General features: G+C 40.2%; 1 protein-coding gene across 3 annotated transcripts in view; it reads left to right on the forward strand.

Moving 5' to 3' along the window:
* Nucleotides 1-18219, forward strand: part of DSCAM (DS cell adhesion molecule) — a 470739-nt gene that overhangs the window by 274334 nt on the left and 178186 nt on the right. For all 3 annotated transcript variants that reach the window (XM_055802405.1, XM_055802404.1, XM_055802403.1), the window contains exons 4-5: nucleotides 10917-11063; nucleotides 17368-17646. In XM_055802405.1, coding sequence (XP_055658380.1) covers nucleotides 10917-11063; nucleotides 17368-17646 — 426 coding nt within the window. The remainder of the gene's footprint in view (nucleotides 1-10916; nucleotides 11064-17367; nucleotides 17647-18219) is intronic.

Genomic DNA, 18219 nt, shown 5'->3' on the forward strand with positions numbered 1-18219 from the left:
AAGATAATAACCCCTTTCCAAGTCATTACCCTAAAACCAAATTAACCTGTTTAGGTTTCCCTGATTTTACACTCTCAAATAAGTCATTAGGTGAAAATGCTATGCTAGAATGTACCATATGAGTCTTTGTTAGGTACTGCGTATACCTTAAATAAAAATTCTGAACACTCAGATGTCCTGTGAATTGTTGAATAGATTTTTTCATAAAGGGAACTGAGTACTGTTCTAAATTTCTCATAAAATTGTTCCGTCAGGGTGAGATGCTTTATTACTTTCACAGTTACCTGCAGAATAAATGTGGTTAAACATGTGGGCTCCAGAACTGCAGCTGCTCTAATTAATGTAGCACAATATTGATTATTTGCAGTTAGTCAAAATAATTGTGCTGCTGGTGTGATTTATCCTGATCGCATTGCCTGTAACAGTACATATTCTGCATATACAATAAATTCAAAGCTATAAACTATTAAGGTACACATTTGATGGTGGTGACATAAACCAACTGCTTTCAGGCCAGAGCAGGTGGAGGTTCTCCCTTTACTTAACAAGCTTGTGTTTAAATTTGCATGCAGATAGAAGGAGAGATGAGTTATGTTTCTTGATGTGGAAAGAGTAAAGCATAAGTTTATTTGTGCTAAGCCACTGGTCAGCTCCAGGCTATTTATTTATTTGGGATGCACCATCAAAAGCCTGAGGGAAGATATTTTAATCCTCCAGACAGCTCTATATATCATGGGCAAAACTGAATCCTCTTTAATCAGAGTCCCTAAAACTAGCTAGTGATTTAAAATTATCTGCTGGCTTTCTAGCTGAAACAGGGAAAGCAGCTTCTACAGCAACGTGTGCAAGGACTCAAATAATCTAAAACTGCAGTATTAAAGATTATGGCAGTTTTATTAATATCCTGGAGGACTGACAGTTAACAACAGACAACAGTGGGTAGAGAACTGTAGCTGCTCATGCCTAATATATTTATAGAAGATTAAGAGGGTGAACAATTAAATGTAAACATTATGTGATTGGTCACATTTATATGATCCAATCGTAAAGTAGTAACAATTAACATAATATAGCCTGTGTACACAAAAATACAACTCCTGCATCTATTTATGCTTTTTTTTTTAAAAAAAAGAGCATGTTTATTCTTCCTTTATATAACTTGAATACTGCATATGTAATATAAGTGGAATTGGTATGGACAATTGGCATGAAATATATTTTTGCTGTCTCAGAAACATGGAGGGGGCAATAAAATGTGTTCTGATTTGAATAATTTGTCTTAACAATCAGTCTTGCAGAATTGCCATTATCCCAGTATCCAAACTTACTCAGAAGATGATAGCACTACACATATAATAGCACTAATGCTTGTATGTCTTTCCTTATTCTGTGATTACAGAAACAGAAATAAACTCATTTTACAGTTGATTTTAAAGCAGTTAAAAACATGAAAATTATCACCAGTATTCAGGACCTGCTTCATTTCTAAGCATTGAGTTCAGGCTTCATGCTGTCTGAATGTGAACCCAACACAGTACCACAACTCTTGTTCCTATCATAGAGCTGTAACTGACTCAGCAGATAATCTCTCAGCTCCATTTATAAACCCCAAAATGGAGTTTCATTTCCTTCCCTCCCACCATCTTCTTTCTGTCTTGGTTTGGTTGGGGGTTTTTTTGCTTTTTTTTTTTTTTTTTTTTAATGTTCTTTTTGCTTTCTCTTTGTTTCTTTCTGCCTTTCTGTCTCCATTTTACTCACCTTATGGTTCTAAATGCAAGAAATAGGCAGGTTTTTTTGTCTTAGCTAGTAATTTGGCATGCAAAACATTAAGGGAAATCTGGAAACTATAGCTATGACAAAATCTCAAGTTACAAGGGACAGTAAGCCATTTTGGAATGGAAAAGTAAACATCACAGCATCTAGATTTTTCTAAATCCATTTTCTTTGGAGAGATGCACAAAGACATGGTTCGTCCCTAATACTCCTTTAGAGATATAGGTACCAAAATAATAGCAATTCTATATTAACTGTTTTCCTCTTTGAGGTCTTCTACTTTCAACTGTCAAGTGGAAAATACTGCATGACCTTGCTCCATTCTTCCCCTGACGTTTTAGAGACATGCTGATGATGGTTGAATTGGACACACTGAGCAGCTCTGACCTCCATTGGCTGAGGGGCAGGGTGACTAATCAGTAACAGACTTACTTGTACACCCTTATTCAGACTGAAATGCCACCAAAATAGATGTTCCTTGAGGCGGGACTTGACTAAGGGAGAGGAGGGTAAAGAACGATGGTGTAAGAAAAAAATCTGTCTTAGTTTTGAGCTATCGGTGCTACATAAATTTTGCAATGTTAAGACTCGACCTATGTTACAATTGGAACCATGTCAGGCCATAGGACTGGAAATGTTTATGTGTCCTTAACTCACACTCATGTGAGGCTGCTGACTAGTTTTATAAATTCTCAAATTTAATTCCTGGGAAAAAAAAGTTAAAAAAAAAAGGGCTGTGTGTCTGTGTCTGTCTGTGAGGGGGGTGGGGGGTGGGAGTGGGGGTGTGTGTGTGTGACGACACATATGGAACCAAACAGAAGGGAAAACAAGCTGCTTTGGAACTGAAGAGAACTTCAGAGCTGCATGCTCAGTCTTATGATAGAGTTGCATTTCTGTGAGCTTTGAGGAGCCTGGAAAAATAATCAAATATGGCAGCAACCCACTTTGCCTCAGACAACCATGTCCTATGGTTTTTATGCTTATTTCTTTCTTTGTGTCAGGACGGGAAGATGGAATATCTTAATTCCATGTTGTACTATGGTAACACTTGAGAAGCTTTGACACTGAATTTTTATCCCAGAAACTGAGTCACACTCATGGTGGCCTCTCTAGTTATCAAAACTCAGGTCTGTGAGAGACAAAGACCAGGCCCTGTAATGCAAATAGGCATTTGGTTCTTCAGCAGGTGTGCCTGAAGGCTGGAGGTGGTAACACGGAGGGGGGCTAATTTAATTCTAATTGAGTAAGGAAGTTCATTGCCCTTGGGCTGGAGGGCAGCCTGTGGCTTTCCTCCTGCTCCAGTTTTCCTGGAAGTCAGCTGCAGGTTGTGTCCCAGACAGGGAGAGGGGCAACACACTCCAAAGGTACTGTTTTAAACCCCAGAGCTGATGAATATATGAGGAGCTAAAAAAAATTAGCTTTATCTTCTGTAAGGTCTGCTAGCAGGACCTGCAAGCTTGGCTACATCCCCGAGGGGGAGGTTGTGCTGCTCACAGGAGGGTAGTCATGTTCTGACCATCTGCATCACCTACTGTGAGCAACACCCCAGGTGTCTCGTGTAGGTTGTGCACATTATGTGAGTAGTCCTTAGAAAAGTGAGATCCTTACCTCCTTCTTTCCCTATGTGCCGCTCCTTCCTCATCTAATCTTTGGTTTGTGTATCAAAAGCATTTACAGGACTGTGACTTCAGGGCACAGTTTAAGCATGGCTGCTTCTAGCCCGTTTTCTGTGCCCAGAGCAGCAGATTGTTTTGCTTTGAGAATAATGTTGTAGCAGTGCTATAAAACTGAGTTATAGGTTACTCTCTGCTTTGGCTTTGTGGGGAGGTTTCTCCCCTTGTGTGCACAGGTCAGGCTAGAAACTTGCTTAGCAGAAGCAGTTCTATCCAGCAGAGGTGACAAGTACAGCTGATAAAAGTTTATTTGTTCTATATTATCATTTGGCACATGATTAGAACAGCCATCTGTTCTCTTAATTTCTATCAACCCAGTTTAGACTGCAATAACATAATGCCATTAGATGTTTCCAACCAAGTGAAAACCAAATATGATTTTTTTAAGCCATCTTGAGGATAATATTACCCCTATTTAAAGACTACCAGCATGCTGGGGGAAAAGGACATGAGAAAAGAATAATTAATGTTACAGTTTTTAAATATGCTCATTTTCATACAAGAATATTATGTGCTAATTTGACGGGAAGGTGTTCACATTTTCTTATGAATTATACATGAGAACAATTTCACATAGGAAACCTAAACAGAATTATTTTAACTTATTGCTCAGACCTGTAAAATTTTATTTTAATCTCTGATGTTATACAGTCTAATTGAAAGCATTAAAACCTTACATAAGAGCAATTTCATAATTGTTAATGTGACCTCATCACTTAGAGAAATGAAGGCATGATTTGCTAATGCAGCCTAACTTTAAAGAAGTCATTAGGTTATTTAGGGCACTAGTCAGCAGGTAGTAAAATGAGGGGTGTTTTTCTAAAATGCCATGGGATTTGGGGCCCTTAATTCAGGTTGGTCAAGCCTAGCTACATTGCAGTTTCCTCCCTCTCCTCCCTCTTTGTTCTCTTCAATGTCTAACTACTTTGAAATAGGTATCTCCACATCAAGTGGTTTTGTAATATTTCAGATGAAGACATAAATTTAAAGTTTCAAGTAATGAATGAAACTTAGTTAAGGAAAGACATGTTGATGAAGTATGCAAACTGTGCAAACGGTGTAATGGCAAATGATGACATGGCTTGGTGTGTTGCATAGGGCTTGTGTGATAAAGAGGTCTGGTTTGAACACGTAGTTTTTCCTACAGCCAATTTTAGTGTCAAGACAGACAATAGGTTGCATCTGCAGAGCAGGGGAAATCTGTTCTCTAAATCCATGACTCTGAAAAGGCATCACAGTTTTCAATGAATAACTGAAGCAAGTTACCATTGAGAAGAAGACTAGTGTAATTCCTGAACGCATAAATGGAAGGAAGATTTGTATAGAGGAGAGTGGTGATACTCACTATTGCCAGAACCATTACTGAACTTAGGTGCATGATCCAAATGTGAAAAAGAACTGCAAAAAGTTGTTAAGGTGTTAGGCATAACCTACCGGAATATTTCAAGATATGAATAATTCCCAGTAAATGATTTAGGAAGTTCAATCTGTATAATTAATTAAGGTGAAAGATGGTTTAAGAGGTAATTTCCTCATATTCTGTAAAGTACTTAAATGGGCAGAAGATTTCTGACTGCAGAGGAAATCTTTAATGAAGGCACAGTAAGATCCAATAGCTGGGGTCAAAGCCAGATAGACCACAAACAATAGGCTAACTTTCAAAAGTGAGAATAATTAACCATTGGAATAATTTGCCCCGGGGTATCACATGCTCTCTGCTTACAAGAAATCTTTAATCATGACTAATGTCTTTTTAAAAAAGCTATAGCTTAACTTCCAGGTATGGACTTGGTGCAGAAGTTAATGGGTGAAACACGAAAGGTGAGAATAAATGACTTTAATGGTGTTTCTAGTCCTTGGATCTATAAATTTTTTTTTCAGTCCCACAGTGAGGCAAAGTTATGTATTAATGACAGATGGGATGTGGGAGAAAGGATTATGGGTTCCATTCCTTTTCCACTGACTTGTGTACATCGATCCATGTATCTCAGTAATCTTCTCTGTAAAACATTTAAATTTTAAATAGTAATATGTTACTACGGTTGCCCACCTTACCAAGGCAATAGGTAGTAAGGTTTCCTCACATCCTTTGAACTCTGAATGAAATGCATACTACAGACGTTGGACCAGGTTTTCAAAGGTACCAAACACTGAAAGCCAAAAAAGATGTAAGCTTTCAACCTCTCTGAAAATCAGATGCTGAAATTATTATAATCAAGTTTTCAAGGGATTAATACAAACACTACTGAGGAGGAATAATAAATTGGAATTATGAGCTATATTTTGACAGTGTTCTTATTAGAGTTGTGAAGGAGGCTTCTCTGCCTGCCTTCCTTGAAGCCTGGTAACAGCCAAACAAACAAAAACCTTCAGTTTGTCTCAAAGGATGTTCCATTTAAAAAAATCTTTATTTGGCATATTAAGTAGGTGAGTCAAAAAATGTAGACTTTGTTACAGCAAAGCGAGAGCAATTAAATTAAATGTGCCTCAAGAAGAAAGCACTCCTCTAGATCAACAGGGCAATAAGAGCTTGTTGATCTCCATCCTGGTGCATTTCTAAACACTTTTTGAAGTACAGAAGGCAGAACACTCAACACTTCGGCTTTGTCACAGCTGACAGCCTGTCAGTTTTAATGAAAATGCTTTCTGTTTAGAAGATGACAGAAATTACATGCATTTCCCATTTTATTTTTTTGTCATCTTTTCTGTCTTGCATTTTTTCAGTAGAAGGGAGGATTGGTTATTAAAGCATTACATAAGTATGCAAAATTTATTAAGAAGAGAGGAAAAGGAAAAGATTTAGCCCTGCAATTATACACAATGTGTGTTGGTGAGAAATGTATACTGTGGGTAACGTCTGATGTGTGGCAATAACTATTTGCTTTTACTTATCTTTAAAGTGGGTGAGGCAAAAATCTCTAGATGATCCTTTAAGTGAAGGTTTTATTATATAATTGCCTGAGTAATTTCCAACAGGAAGATGATCTAAGCAGTCTTAGATAGCTCAAATATGTTCATAACTTCTCTAGAAAATATAGCAAGATAACACTGAACAATTTATTGGCTCTGCACAGCTTTCACAAACCCCTTTATTATGTGGCAGGCTTTTAATAACTGTACCCGCTATCATTGACCCAGATGTATAATTGCACCTGAGGAAACTTGCTTCCAGGACTGAGAAGGGAAGGCTTCACTTGCAAATACAAGTCAGTACTATGGGGTCTGGGAAGAGCCCACAAACGTACACATCTTATTTAACCTGGCAGTAGCTGTTCCCCATGTTTTCCCAGTTCCGATTCCACAGGAAGCTTTAGCAGCAGTAACATGTACAAGGTAGAAATCCTGAGGAAGTGAGCTTTCAGCAGTTTTAAGGAAAGCTCTGAATTTGATCTAACTTAATTTCTGTGAAAGTTGATTCATGCTTACCCTAATAAAAGAGGCACATTTAATTATTAACAATGGCCTGTATAGACCGTGTCTCAAAATTGTGCAGAGAATCTGAAAACAGTGAGAGCTTTAGAGAAGCATAGAGGAAAGAATTAATTGTTAAACTTCGGATGTGTTTGTGTGATCTTAAACTTCTGCATACTGGTAGTCTCCATAGGTGAGACTCTGTAAAAATGGGATTATCTATTTAGCAGAGGTGAAATTGGATCCCAGAAAAAGAAAGCTATGTGAAGCCATTGTACAAGGAGCACATTTCTGCCTCTTAGGTGTTTAGGTTCCACTTGCTTGACACAAATGCGGAGCATGTGTGGATTTACTGGAGCACCATTTTATGTGTTCATGATCCTGTGATGTGATGGCAGCTGAGCAGCCTCTTCACTGACATCTACCCCAGCACAGTTTGGTAACAGAATTACATCCCAGCTTGAAAAATATGATCTAAGTCTTGATCAGGCTGCAGAGGACATGTCTGCATGGTATGCGCAGCACTGGTTCAGCAGCCAGGCATCCCTGCCAGCTGAGTAGCATTGCTGTGGGCAAGCACACGTCTGAACTGGCTGTGCTGTCTGAAGTACAGAGCTGGTTAATGCTCACGCAGCTGGAAACAGAAGCAAGAAGAGATTGCCTTTGCTGCTTACCATCATTAACCCCAAGTAAAGTCCTTAAATGTGATTCCCATCTCCTGAAGCTGTCATTTTACACTGTCTACAGACTAAGAGAAACAACGGTGCTTTAATTACCTATAGTCCTTATAACATATTTCTTGGCAAAGATAGATTTGCTTTATGAATGTTGCAGTAGTGCAGAATCTGCATGTGACACAGATGTCAAACAGCCCATGGTTTTCACACCACAATTCTAAACACCCTTCTCACCTAGAGTTAGGGGTAAAGGTAAATGTTGTTAAAGGGTACAGATGTGGAGTAGCTATGTGTGATGAGGACACAGAGGAATGGGACAAGTGTTTATGTCTGAGTATTTGGGGACTGTGAAAGGGAAATGAAGAAATACTCAGCATAGGATGTTACATTATATCTAGAAGTCACAGTGTGAGAATCATCAACAACAAAAAGTGTTCTGTGACCAACAGGAAGCAGTGCTCTTGTGTGAATCATTATGAGCCTGCCTCCCTAAGAGGTGGTGGGATTCCTCTTGCTGTGGCTTTGGAGCTAGGCTATAAGACTGACAGCAGGTAAAGAACAATCTTGTGATTGTTCCTGGGGTTCACTAAGTGACTGCTGGCGCACTTGCAGGCTATGCTTTCTGGTTGCTATTAGGTAGCTGTTAGCTGACTGGTATTTGTAGAAAACCTCATTAGCATGTTTGGTGAAGCCAAGGTATTTTGTGACTAGTAAATAAATAACTTAGTAATGGAGAAGCTAGGTAAAACACATTCTGTTGGTTTAACTTCTTCTTATTAACTGTCTATATAATTTCCTCCAAACATTACAACTAACCTGTTAAAAGTATAAGATGCGATATAGCTTTTCTTTTTTCGTGCAACCTTTTCAATACCATATTTTGGACACCTAGCTGTGACACTGAAATATTACCTTTTCAGGTGCTTTTCCTACTGCACTCATCAGTAAGTTTGTTTAGAACTAACTTGTGTTGAAACACAAGCTTCCTGTATGCAAGCAATTAATTTTTCAGAGGCATATGAAGTCAGTATGGCCTCTGTGTAAGAATGAACCTCCCTCTCCTGTAACCCCCTCCCCCCAGTCTGGAATATAGTGTTGCTCACTGCTGAGGAGAGTGCTCTTGCCATCCAGTCCTCCCTCCTCCTTCACACCTTCCCTTGCCTAGCTCTTCTCCTTCAGTAGCAGGCAAGTGGCTCAACATCTTCTGTGCCTCGGTTCTGGAGATTTATTTTGTTAATTTAGTTCTTCGTAATGGCACATGGTATTTGAACAAACAAGGCACTTGAGAAGGATATGTGCAGTGTGGTTTATGCTTTTCCAAAGGTCTAACTGCTTTCATGCTTGTGCATTGACTTTCAGGAGAACAGTATCAGCCAAGATAAGTCACCAGTGTGGTTATTTTATAATTAAGTACGTATACAAGGATGAGAGAGGTGGGCTTATGTTGTTTTATTCAATAGTCTCTGTTCTAACAGTTGGTCCTGTCCTGTGACATTAAATGGTTGTTAAGGGTTTTGTTTTTTTTTCCATTTGGTTTAGATCATGGTTTAAAGGAGATTGCCCTCTGTAATGTTATGGTTTCCTTTCTGTCTTTTCTCTGCTGGACTGGTTTCCCACCAATACATTTATGAGCAAGCACCCTGACTACACTTAATTATTAAAAAGTCATTGCTCAAATAGACCTCTGAAGAAAAAGAAATATTCTTTACTGCATATTACTTAGTATTATTTCATAATGGGTTTCATCTTTGTTTATTCTCTTCCCTAATTTTGAAGCCACGTATATTTTATAATACATAGGTACAGGCATGGACATCGTAAGACCTACCAGTTACTACAGAAAAAATAGCAGATATAAAAAAGAAATTTTCTCCAGTGTAAAAGTTTTAGAAGAGCATGCATAGCTTAGACTGCAGTATTTTTAAAATGGAAAGAGTGGTCAGGTGAGGCCCAAGTCTGCAATGCATTCTAACCACATTGCTTCCATTTATCGTAATATGGGAAAAGCTTTAGAGTAAACATGTACCATGTAGATGTTAGCTCATGTCCTTGCTTTTAGAACATGCATTTACAACACAACAGAGGCATTTGTGCAGGTGTCAAATGATCAAAACTGCACCTGTGTACATATGTACCATTACATTTTCCAGATATTCTTGAGTTAGTAACAAAAAATACATGTTTGAAGAGAATTTCAACTATATTATTTTCAATGTAAATGAACACTAGGAGAAATGCTGACCATGAGCCTGTCAGTCTTGTTCAGTTTTAGGGGGCAGTCACTTCAATGGACTTCATTTTCTTCCAGAAATCAACTTGTCTGTGTAGAATTAAAAATAAAAGAAAATAACCTTTGGATTTTAAATATCACATTCTGTGCTGTTTATTTAAATGCTTCTTTTAGACACAGTCTGTCTACCTGCTTCCATTGTACTTCCCTAATCACAGACTGCAATATGATTTGAAAAAAACCCTAAACCTCCACAGCAGATCGGGTAATGTATTAACTCATCTTCTGCTAGTGGCTTGGCTGTGGAAGCATTGAGCTGCAGAGAGCTCAGCCTGTCCTGATGAGGCCTGGAGTGCATTAAGCCACTGGGAACGTGGACAGGGTAGGGTGAGACTGTTGCTGACACTCGTGCTGTCCAGCTTGCAGCTAGCGTGGGTGTGTACAGCTTCACTGGGGTCAGCAGGGTAGGCGACATCAGCAAAGCTGGTTTTGCTGTCCTTTTTTTCCCATCACACCTGAAGCAGGCTGTGGAGCAGGGCTGTGCAGTATGTGGCTTTTATGGCTGGCATCCTTTAGCAAATACATTCCATATTCTTGGAGTAAAAAGTTTCTCCTTTTGTGAGTTTCTCTTGCTTTCACTGAACCCTTTAGGTTTACTTTTTATGATCTTTTTTCCCCTCAATTTTCTGGTGTACCTGGACAACAACTGCCATTTTGGCTAATATTGTTTAATTATGCATGCCATCCCAGATTGTCTTTCTAACACATACAGCTCTGCTGGTGAATTGCCATCATATTAATATTGAAATAAACTGGATTAAATTCCACTTTGGTTCTTTACTGTGTTTTATTTCAGATGTCTCTTGGATGTTTGTTGATTGTGATACAGACAGTGGCAAGTTTCTTTCCTTCTTTCCTCACATTTTCCTTACAGATTCCTACCTTTTTTTTTACAAGAAGTGCACATGCATTAATATCTTTATATGCATTTGCAGTGAGTACTTAGTAAACTTACAACTGGCAGCTTCTACACTCTGGCAAAAAATCCTTCAGGACCCTCCAGCCTGTGTCATCCATCCCTCAGTGTGAGCAAGCAGAGCACAGTACCAACCTGCAGATATTTTAAACACTGCAAATTCTTGTGTCTTTCAGGACCTAGATTTCTCATCACATCCACGGGAGCCTTGTATATTTTAGACGTACAGAATGAAGATGGACTGTACAACTACCGATGTATCACAAGGCACAGATACACTGGAGAAACACGACAAAGCAACAGCGCAAGACTTTTTGTATCAGGTGCTCCTTTATGTATCATGTTAAGTATTGTATATGCCTCTCTTTAGTGTGCTAAGCTGGCAAGGCAGGTTCCTGTGCACACATGCACTAACCACCAAGTCATCTATCAAATGGAAGATAGAATTGGTTAGCTGCTGCTGCAAAATAAAATATCCCATTCTAAAATCCCCCCCCTTTTTTTTTTCCTCCTGTTTTTCCCATTAGATACTCCCAGAGAGTCTGTAGGGTGCACTGGCATTTCATACAGCAATTTTTAGTAGGTTTAGAATACTTTATAAAAGGACTGTGGATGGGATTCATCCCATTAAAAGTAGACTTGAGCAGTGAAATTATCTAGTCAGCTTCCTTTTGTAACCAAAGGAGAGGAACTCTTCTAGTATTAGTGTATCTGACCTATTTCAGCTGCCCACTTTGGAGTGAGATTAGTTGCCCCATGGTGCCTGTTTCTCTCTGTTAACCAGATCAGGAGCTCAGCACATTTAGCTCAGCTGTAGGTATTTCCACTGCAGGAGTCGCTGGTTAGCTGAAGTGAGTTTCAGCCTTCCTTTTCATTCATCACATTCCTTCCCTGGGGAAAACAGTGTATTCCCCTGCTTCCAGGAGTGATCTCCAGCCAGAAGGGTATGTGACCTGTTCCAGTCCACACAGGGTGCTGCAAGCAGATAGGACGGTTAGCTGGTGCCTTGTCCATGGGCTAAGAGTCCCCAGGCAAAATGGCCTTGTGCAGCAGGTAGGGAAATGAGAAGGTGGATGGGGTATTTTAACTTTTCCTTGTAATTGAAAATTATCTCCTGACTGGTGTGTGTGTGTGTGTGATGGACTGTTGGGTTCTCACACACACACACACACTCCAAACACTTAGGACTGTCAGTATAGTGCTGTTCCAATCCCACCTTCTCCCCACTTTGTCTCAGTGAGAGGAGGTGCCAGTTGTGGGTGAGATGAGGAGGAGCAGACCCCAGGCCTGGGTTTGGGACTTGCTCTCAAATATCTCTCTGTATAGGATTAGCTCTTCTCCTTCTCCCCTGCCTCTCCTTCATTTGCTGGGTGCCTGTAACCGCACCTTGTGTTTGCATGTGAGCAAATCTGCAGTTGTATTCCCACATCCATAGAGTTCACCAAGACTGTGTCTGAGACTCTTCTTTCTGCTTCTATCCTTGCCTTACAGAAGACATGCCCACCATCCCACTGAAAGCCCCACAGAGCTTTTTCTCCTTTTCACTGTTACTGAGTTGTCCTAAAGTTCCTAACCCTAAAGATCAGTCAAGGTATGGTAACCTTCACAATCTAACAGTTGGTGGAGTCATTCTCATTTTGACCTTGTCATCTTGTATTTTGCTCTTTTTGTCAGAGAAAAAAAATAAATCTACTGATTAGGTCTCAGCTTTCCACCTTCTGTTTGAGAGCCTTAAGAGAGACAGAGGTGGGCATAAAGTTTTGCATTGGTAATATACTTCTTGCCCTCCCTCAAAACAGTAATTGCTGAAGGATTCTGGAGCCCTCTGAACACACAAGCCAGTACTTAAATATACTGATGATAGAAAAATTGTGTGATTGTTCAGGTTAGAATCACTTACCGGTCAGATCCAGGAGTTTCTTCCTTTGGTATGTGTCCCCTGTGAGTAAAACTCTTGCTTCTGCTTTTCCCAGCCAGATAAAGAAGTAGTTTTCCTGCACAATAATCTTCCTGCTTTGGTTTTACAAGGATAGGCAGGGTTCTGTCCTTCTAGCTGGCTCCATAATATGGTCTGCTTCCGTATGAAATCATGCTAAGGCTGAGCCAGTGGTAACATAAATAAAATCAGACTTGTATCTTGGTTACCACAGGGAAATTTCTAGTTATTTCACTGAACAAAAGGGGGAAAATGAAAGCTCTGTCTTTTTTGTAATTCAGGACAAGCGCCCTAAAAGATGTGCTCTGTCTGGAGTTCCCTTCTCTATTCTCCTCCACTGACCAAATCAAAATAGGAAGTTTAACCTGTGTGCAGTAGGTAATAGCTGGCTTTTTTAAATTCCATGGGGGTAATTCTTTATCACAACTATAGTGGGCTCTGATTTCCAGTCCTGTTAGTCCAATGAACAAGTGCAGCAATCATGGTCAGAGTTTGTCTCTTTATATTTGTCTGTAATGTTTTCTTTCTTCTTTACTGGAATTTGTATTTTCAAATAGCGAGTCCTTCAAGAACTAAGACCAGAGAATCCCTGAACATAGTTATGAAAGGTCTGCTTGATTGAGACATACAATTTTGCCTGCCTTTCTTTACATGCATAAATATTCCTTGCTTATTTGAGAATGCAATTGTGGTGGATATCGATCGTAGCTTCTCAACCACATTTTTAATAGAAGTTAAGTTTCATTATTGTTTGAAAGAGTGAGAAAAGTAATGTATATATAATAGCAAATAGACACGTGAATAATTAGTATGCCTATGACCAAAGCTAAGTTTCAAACATCATTTGGAGTAAGAACATTTCCTTGAAAACATGTGGCCTTTCTAGGTAAAACTAAACCCAAGACCATTAACGTGCTATAGAATATGCCTTTAATACCCATTATACTTTTCCAAAAATAATTTTGGCCAGCCATGAATCCCAGATACCAAAATCTTTACTGTTTTTTAATTCCCACCCTCTAAAAAAATACTTGTGATTTTGAAAGCATAATGAGTTTCTTGATCTGTCATTCAAAGATCCAAAGCAGAATATTTTAGAACAGTACTTTGCCTCAATTTTTCCAGCATTGTCCTTGCTAGAAGTCATTTGCAGCTGATTGATAAAGCACAGTAAAATAATTATTCAAAAGAGTCCATACCACATATTGGAATTCGGTTATGTTACTTTGCTATTTGCCTCATTGCAGGTGATTGTAAATGAAGCCTGGGATTTCTTTTGTCTTTTTTTTTTTTTTTTTTTATGCTGGAATATACACAATGTAGGAGCTTTAAGTAGGAGTCCATTCCAGGGACATCCTAAAGAGATGTTTTTACCATCCATTTTAAGTACAGAGTGCAAGAAAGCAGGTCACTGGAATAATATTTTGCACATCCCTGAATATATTTTAAATACCTCCCTTTTAAGAACCAGCTCAAGGCTTCTCAATGTGAATCCCAGGTTAGCTGTTCTGTGGATGGGACTCCACGCCGGGCTGCCCCTGCCAAGGGTCAGTTTGAGACGGGAAAAAGTTAAGCAAAGTCGAGCAGAGAGGAACTTCTGCTCAAGTTCAGCAAATGCAAGTGTGAGGTGCTGCACCAGGAAGGAATAACCCCACACACCAGTACAGGCTGGGGGTTGACCTGCTGGAAGGCAGCTCGGCAAAGAAGGACCTGGGAGTTCTGGTGGACAGTGGGTTGCCCCTGAGCCAGCGGTGGGCCCTTGGGGCCAAGAAGGCCAGTGGGATCCTGGGGTGCATCAGGAGGAGCATGGCCAGCCGGTTGAGGGAGGTGATCCTGCCCCTCTGCTCTGCCCTGGTGAGGCCCCATCTGGAGTGCTGTGTCCAGCGTTGGGCTCCCCAGTTCAAGAGCGACAGGGAACTGCTGGAGAGGGTCCAGGGGAGGGCTATGACAATGATGAGGGGACTGGAGCATCTCCCTTATGAGGAAAGGCTGAGGGAGCTGGGCCTGTTCAGCCTGGAGAAGACTAAGAGGGGATCTTATCAATGTCTACAAATATCTTAAGGGCAAGTGTCAAGGGATGGGGCCAGGCTCTTTTCAGTGGTGCCCAGCAACAGGACGAGGGACTGTAAATGGGCACAAACTGAAACACAGGAGGTTGCATCTGGATATGAGGAAAAACTTCTTTACTCTGAGGGTGATGGAGCACTGGCACAGGCTGCCCAGAGAGGCTGCGGAGTCTCCTCTGGAGACATCCTAAACCCACTTGGACATGATCCTGTGCAGCCTGCTGTAGGTGAACCTGCTTTAACAGGGGGTTGTATTAGATGATCTCCAGAGGTCCCTTCCAACCCTGACCATTATGTGATTCTGTGAAATGAACCTGGGTTAGAGGACACAGGCAGTGGCGTGCTGCTCTTGAAGAGCGAGAAATGGTAGCTGCAAAAGGGGACTGTGCCTCCCCTGGCATCTGCTGCTGTAGTTGCCAGCTCCTGGGCTACCCAAGCTTCTGCATAGGCATGGGAGCAGGAGGGCAGCAGCTGCTTTGCTGTCACTACCAGCTTGTTGTCTGAGGTGGCTTTGCACTTTGCCTGGGCCCAGCATTGAAGCATATGTAGTTCTCTGCAGCAAACTAGGAGGATGTTGGAGTGTGATATTTATTAATCTCTTTTCCTTACCATTACTTTCATTCCTCCCCTGCTGGCCCGCATCCTGTTTCTAAGTCCATGCAGTACTTTGTACTTTTATACTTGAAGGTTTGCAAATGGGGCCACGTATACCCTTCATAAAGTCTTGTGAAGTTAAAAGTGTATGGAGAAGATATGAAACTACTGTGAGTTTTGAGTAGGAATGCACAGACAATGCCTTTAAAAGTCAGTTCTTTTATTATTTAATTATTACTTTCAGTTGAAGAAATTGATTTCTTGTACCTGTAACCTTCCTAAGAGGCAAAGCTGTAATTTCTTGCACACTTACATTTTTACTGAGTTAATTCCTCAGGCTGAACAAAAGAATCTATGCACTGAAAGCATAGATGCCTGATGATCCAAAAGGTTAGAAAGGAGCTGGATAATCAATTATTCAAATGAACATTGGTCTTCCCAATAACATCCTGGAAAATTGTACTTTCACTAAGCCAGACATAAACAGCACGGCAAGCTCAAAAATATAACCTATTTTGATACCAAATATGGACCTTGAGGCTACAAATGCATGCATAAAAAAATTGTTTACTACTGGCTGACACATTTCTAATGAGACAGACAGTAAGTTGCTGTAAACTGAATGTATTTTTGCCTTCAGTGGCTCAACTTTTTGCTGGCACATAGAGAGCAGCAAAACCTCTGTAGTCATCTTTCATTGAACTTGACATTTAGAGTTTTACCTAGATATTTAGATAAAATTTACTCAGCCTGTTTATTTACCATCATAGTTCTAGTTTCTAGATTTATAGTATAACTTACATAGTGCCTCTAGCTATTTGCTCTCAAGTGTGCCCTCCCAGGTGTGACTGCAGTTCATGAAGATATATCTAAGCTAGTTTTGAACTAACTAGCTCAGGTGCTGATTTCACTATTGCTTGAGTAGTTTGAATTCAGCATGAACTGCTCCTTTAATCTTTCCAGCTTCTAACAGCAACCTGCTGCAGCTGCCCTGTGAGCAGTACCTGAGCTAGCTAAGTCAAGTTTTGACACTTGAAAATGTCAAAATGGCTGCAATTACACCTACACCCAAGCAACAATGATGTAGATATACCCTAAAAGAGACCAGTGTGTCAGATAGAAGTTGTTGATCAGCGTGTGGAGTTTCTTTGTGAGACAAGTCTTGGCAAAGTGGATGCATCTGATGAGAAAATACTTAAATGAGTATTTGTTGATTTATTGTTCAGTATTTGTGTTGCAATAGCTCCAGGGTAGGCTTCCATCGTGCTGCACAAAACTGTACATCAAATCAACCCCCTCCTCCAAAAGTTTTCGAACCTAAAAAGTAGAAGTCACAAACAGATTACTCTTTCTGGTGGGGTACATGCACCTCTGATGAAGGTATTCTGTCAGAGTTCTGTGAGATACATAAATATATGTGAGGTGCTACACAAGTGTGTTGGTCTGAGAGCTGTTTTTCTAAGTAAGTTGGGCACAGAAAGTTGCAGTATTGAGCTGTAAGGTGGACTTGTCACATTAAGTCCTTTTTCCAGGGAAGAAGAAAAGGCTTGTCTGTCAGTTAGACTGGAGATAGAAATCCCTGTATCTTTGCACATTTCTCTCCTGACAAGGGAATAAATCACTCCTTTAATTCAAAATCTTAAAACCACTGAGAAACACGGAGAATGTGTTGGCTTCATTCTAGTCGAGTAGTGCAGGAATAACTAATAATTGTTAAGGCAACACATTCCTGGCTCACCAATCCTTTGATAAGGAACATGAAAGATGAGCAGAGAAATGGTTGCCACCTGGAAAAAATCCATTGAGAGGATTTCCAAGTAGTCATGAGATGCTTCAGTAGTACATGCTGCTGGATCCCAGCCACCACTACGGAGATATTACAGACTGATGGCTGGGTCAAAGCAGCAAACAGTAGTACATAAAACACTGGGCTAGTGAGTCAAGAAATGCAGAAGGGAAAATATTAGCATATTTCTTATTGAATGAAATAATTTTAATGCTCCCATTGAAAATTGCTGTTTGTTCTTTCAGATCCAGCGAATTCAGCTCCATCTATTCTAGATGGTTTTGACCACCGTAAAGCCATGGCAGGACAGCGAGTGGAGCTGCCTTGCAAAGCATCAGGGCACCCCGCACCAAAGTATCGTTGGCTGAAGGACAACATTCCCTGGGAGCCTGATAACAGGTTTCGTCAGACGGTTACAGGTCTGCTGATTGAGAACACGCGTCCCTCGGACTCAGGCAACTATGTCTGCGAGGTGTGGAACAACTATGGGACTGCTGAGATGATAGGACGACTGTATGTAAAACGTAAGTCCTGGAGTGAGTGAAGATCTCAGGCCACTTGTCTGGGTGTTTGCATCGGGGAAGATGATGCCTTGTCTTGCTGTACCTTCTGTTTTGTTACTTTATCTTAGCAATGCTTAAACTTCTCAAAGTTGGGGAACAACAGAAGGTAGGCTCTGTGGAGATGAGTTAGTTGGACAACTGAGCAATCAGAAGTGCAAATAGATGCAATTTCTAATGCAGCTACATAATTTATCACATGGAGGATACGTAATTTAGAAGCTTGAATTGGATGCTTAAAAAGAAATTGCAAATGTTCTCATGAATAAAGCTGCCAAACTCTCATTGCCATGACTCATGCTGTTCAGTAATATTGAATACTCATACCTCTCCTCAGCTGAGTATTCATGTGTGAATATTCTGAATGTTTCACAGATTCTAGAGAGATAATTATTGCTCAGAAGCATTGCACTGGAAAAGTGTTATTCTTCTATTGTTAAAATAAATAAATAAATATCTTTCCTGGAATAGAAGTAATGCTTTGTGAACTAACATTCCCCACCTATACAGCATGACTAGCAAACTGAAAAGGGAGAA

The sequence above is a fragment of the Falco peregrinus genome, chromosome 4 (genome assembly GCF_023634155.1).
Source record: "Falco peregrinus isolate bFalPer1 chromosome 4, bFalPer1.pri, whole genome shotgun sequence".
In the NCBI taxonomy this organism is placed as follows: domain Eukaryota; kingdom Metazoa; phylum Chordata; class Aves; order Falconiformes; family Falconidae; genus Falco; species Falco peregrinus.